This window comes from Tribolium madens, unplaced genomic scaffold (assembly GCF_015345945.1).
Source record: "Tribolium madens isolate multiple individuals breed KSU strain unplaced genomic scaffold, Tmad_KSU_1.1 Scaffold_7;HRSCAF=85;Tcas5.2_LG10, whole genome shotgun sequence".
In the NCBI taxonomy this organism is placed as follows: Eukaryota; Metazoa; Arthropoda; class Insecta; order Coleoptera; family Tenebrionidae; genus Tribolium; species Tribolium madens.
The window spans coordinates 9,617,233-9,620,134 of record NW_025401050.1 but is presented as its reverse complement, the minus strand read 5'-3'; the positions used below and the strand labels follow the sequence as shown (position 1 = coordinate 9,620,134).

At 31.7% G+C, this 2,902-nt stretch overlaps 1 protein-coding gene across 1 annotated transcript in view; it reads right to left on the bottom strand.

Annotated features, from left to right (window-relative positions):
* LOC123009489 (exocyst complex component 4) overlaps positions 1-2,902 on the bottom strand; it is a 15,116-nt gene that overhangs the window by 7,251 nt on the left and 4,963 nt on the right. The window contains exons 5-8 of the mRNA XM_044405851.1: positions 1,824-2,318; positions 1,595-1,777; positions 1,366-1,531; positions 1,093-1,313 (exon numbers count right to left, since the gene is read on the bottom strand). Coding sequence (XP_044261786.1) covers positions 1,093-1,313; positions 1,366-1,531; positions 1,595-1,777; positions 1,824-2,318 — 1,065 coding nt within the window. The remainder of the gene's footprint in view (positions 1-1,092; positions 1,314-1,365; positions 1,532-1,594; positions 1,778-1,823; positions 2,319-2,902) is intronic.

The window sequence follows — 2,902 nt, the reverse complement described above, 5'->3', positions numbered from 1 at the left end:
AAAAAAAAAATATATTCTTTCTAGGAAAAATTTTAAAATGATTGAAAACTTTGAAAGTTATTTAAAAAATGGTTTGCTGAGTCACTCTGTACTCAATCTTAACTAAGTTCTGTTAAAAGCGAAAGCTGAATATAATAAATTAAATATCTGAAAAGTCATTCTAAAATATTTAAAAAAAATCYTTAATATTATAAAGGAATAACTTTTGTTGGGTTTTTGATACATTTTAAATAAGACTTTTCTTTTGATTATTTTAACTAAAAAATTACGAGAATTTTATTAATCGAAATTTTTATAGATAATTATTTTTTAACATTTTTTCCATGTTCCTGGTATCTTACCTTATATGGCATTTTTCTCTGGGGCGCGAGTTCTGGCGCACCCTGTATAACATGACAATTTTACGTACTATTTTACTGAGTTCGACAAAAATTAATTTTAGGGATTTCAATGACATTTTTTTTGTATACGCTTAAAAAAACATCAGAAGATCATTACAAACATAAAACCTTATCCGATATTTTTAAATTGTTAAAATAATTATTGTAAAACCACCTTTTATTTAAATGAAAAACAGTTTCAAATTTGTACGGTAGTAAAATTAGACAGTGTTCTTCTATCTTTCTACAAATTTAGTTTTACTAAGAAAAAGTATTTGAGGGTTGCGGGAAAAAACTTGCTTCATCTGTTCACTGGTTGAAATAGTATATTACATAATCAGACGGAAAGTGATAAATAACACACAAGCGGGAAAGTTACCGCGAGTGCGTTAGACACTTTCCTGCAAGTTTTGTACACTATTTTTCCTACGACCATAAATAATTTTTTTCTTACGAACATATTTTTTTTTCGATTTATTTTTTATAATGGATACAAAAAAAAATACGTTAAATGAAAAAATACAAAACATTCAAGTGTGAATCGTGCGTTAGATTTCTAACACACAGTGCGAAAACAAATCGCACGATATTGCCAATTTTCGCGCATATGTAATTGGTGCGTTATGATCTAGTTTCGTATATGGTCGTAGGAAAAAACCTTTTGATTGTTTTTTTTTTTAATAGAAGCACGATTTATTTATTATTTACTCACTTAAGAAATCGGCTAATATCCTCATCTTTCAACCAGGCTGCGCTGCAGATCCTCCTATCCTCGGAATGGGGCTGTACTATGCCAGAATAGGCGGCAAAACACGTATCTTTGTACTCTTTCAAGGCTTTACACGAATAAACAGCAATTCGTTCACTATAAATCGGCAAGGCTTGCAAAACGGCCTTCCATTCCCGTATGCAACGCTCAACACTGACACTACTCTAAAATTCAACTTTTGCAATCTTTACTTAGTTTTTTGGGGGGCTAACATACGACCAAAAGTGGTTTATAATCAGCCGTACAATCGAGAAGAACTGTAGCTTTCCATGCATCAGTAGCCCGAACCGCAGTCTCGATTTGTTCGATTATTTCATCCGATTTTCGTTTCAAATAGACTTCAGACACGTACTGGGTTATAAAACGGTGCAATTGACACGGCCTGAAATCGACACAATGTCCGGTACACCGAACGACATATTTTTGACAAGTGACATTTACTTACCCATTCTGGCCCAATACTTGCTCAATATCCTCAATAAAACACATGAACGGAATGAAAACAATCAAGATATTGTTAGAATGAGGCTTACAAACTAGAATTTTATCATTTTTAGTCGACTTCAAACTACTGCTTAGTGTAAGGGCACTGGACGAACTGTCGAATTTAAACAGGGATTTTTTTTTACTGCAAAAATAATTTAGTAACAAATCAAACAAGTAAACCAACAAACATGGGTTGCTTTCGGCGGCCAAAATACGAGGATAAATCGTTAACATCCGAATTGTTGATCACTTGAGACTCAGTTGAAGTGTTTTGAACGTCCAAATACTCATTTAGGAGAATTTCAACAACATTTTGGACTTGCGTCCAATAAAACTGGATGTTGTAAGTATTGACTTGACTGTTATGTACTTCAATATTACGCAAAAAAACCGTTTGTGCTTCTGCCACTTCTTTAAATTGCTCAAACAAGGTTTGAACTAACTCCTTCAAGGCGTGTTTATAATCAGTTTCGGTTTGCAAACCAGCGAAGTCTTTAATGTGTTGAGTGGTGCGTTGAATGATCCCTAATAAAAAAACTTGCATTTCTTCCTTAATCCTATTCACGGCGAAGGGAAGTTTATCCAATAAAGCCAGACATTTAATTAAGATAACAATGAAATGATAAGAGTTTTCTTCAGGATTCGTGGTTGTTAAATCTTCAACAACGTTAAAATTGTCAAGTCTGGAAACAATTTTGAATAAGAGATTACACAGAGCGACAAAAAAGGTCATGTCGTGACAACTTGACAAATTTTAAAAAATCAAATGCACTAAAAGAAAATTCAAAAAGTCCACACACTTTGAACTAAATAATTTTTTCAAATTTAAATGAATTTAAAATACTTTAAATTTAAAAAATCATTACTCAATAACTATTAGGCCGATTTCTTTCAAATAAAGACCATTCTAAAGGGGTGGACTTGCCCTTTAGAATGATATGCAATTTGATTTGAATACTGGCAAACTTTTCTTCGAACAGGGTTCAAAGAAGTTCGAAGTAAATCGAAGTAATCTAAGAAGAACCCTACGAGCAATTTTTTTTTGTTTGTCACCATCGTGTAGAGCATCTTTTTATTAGTAAGAATCTAAATTTTTAAAATAATATAAGTAGTTTTCAAGATATGATTTTTTGAAGTTAAGGTTTGCTAATCAAGTATTGCTCCATAAATAGAACAGTTTGTCCATTTTTTTACTTTGTTTACTTTTCATAATTTTAATTAAATTAGAAAGAGGCCGTAGGTATAGATAAAACTTTATTTTATTTTA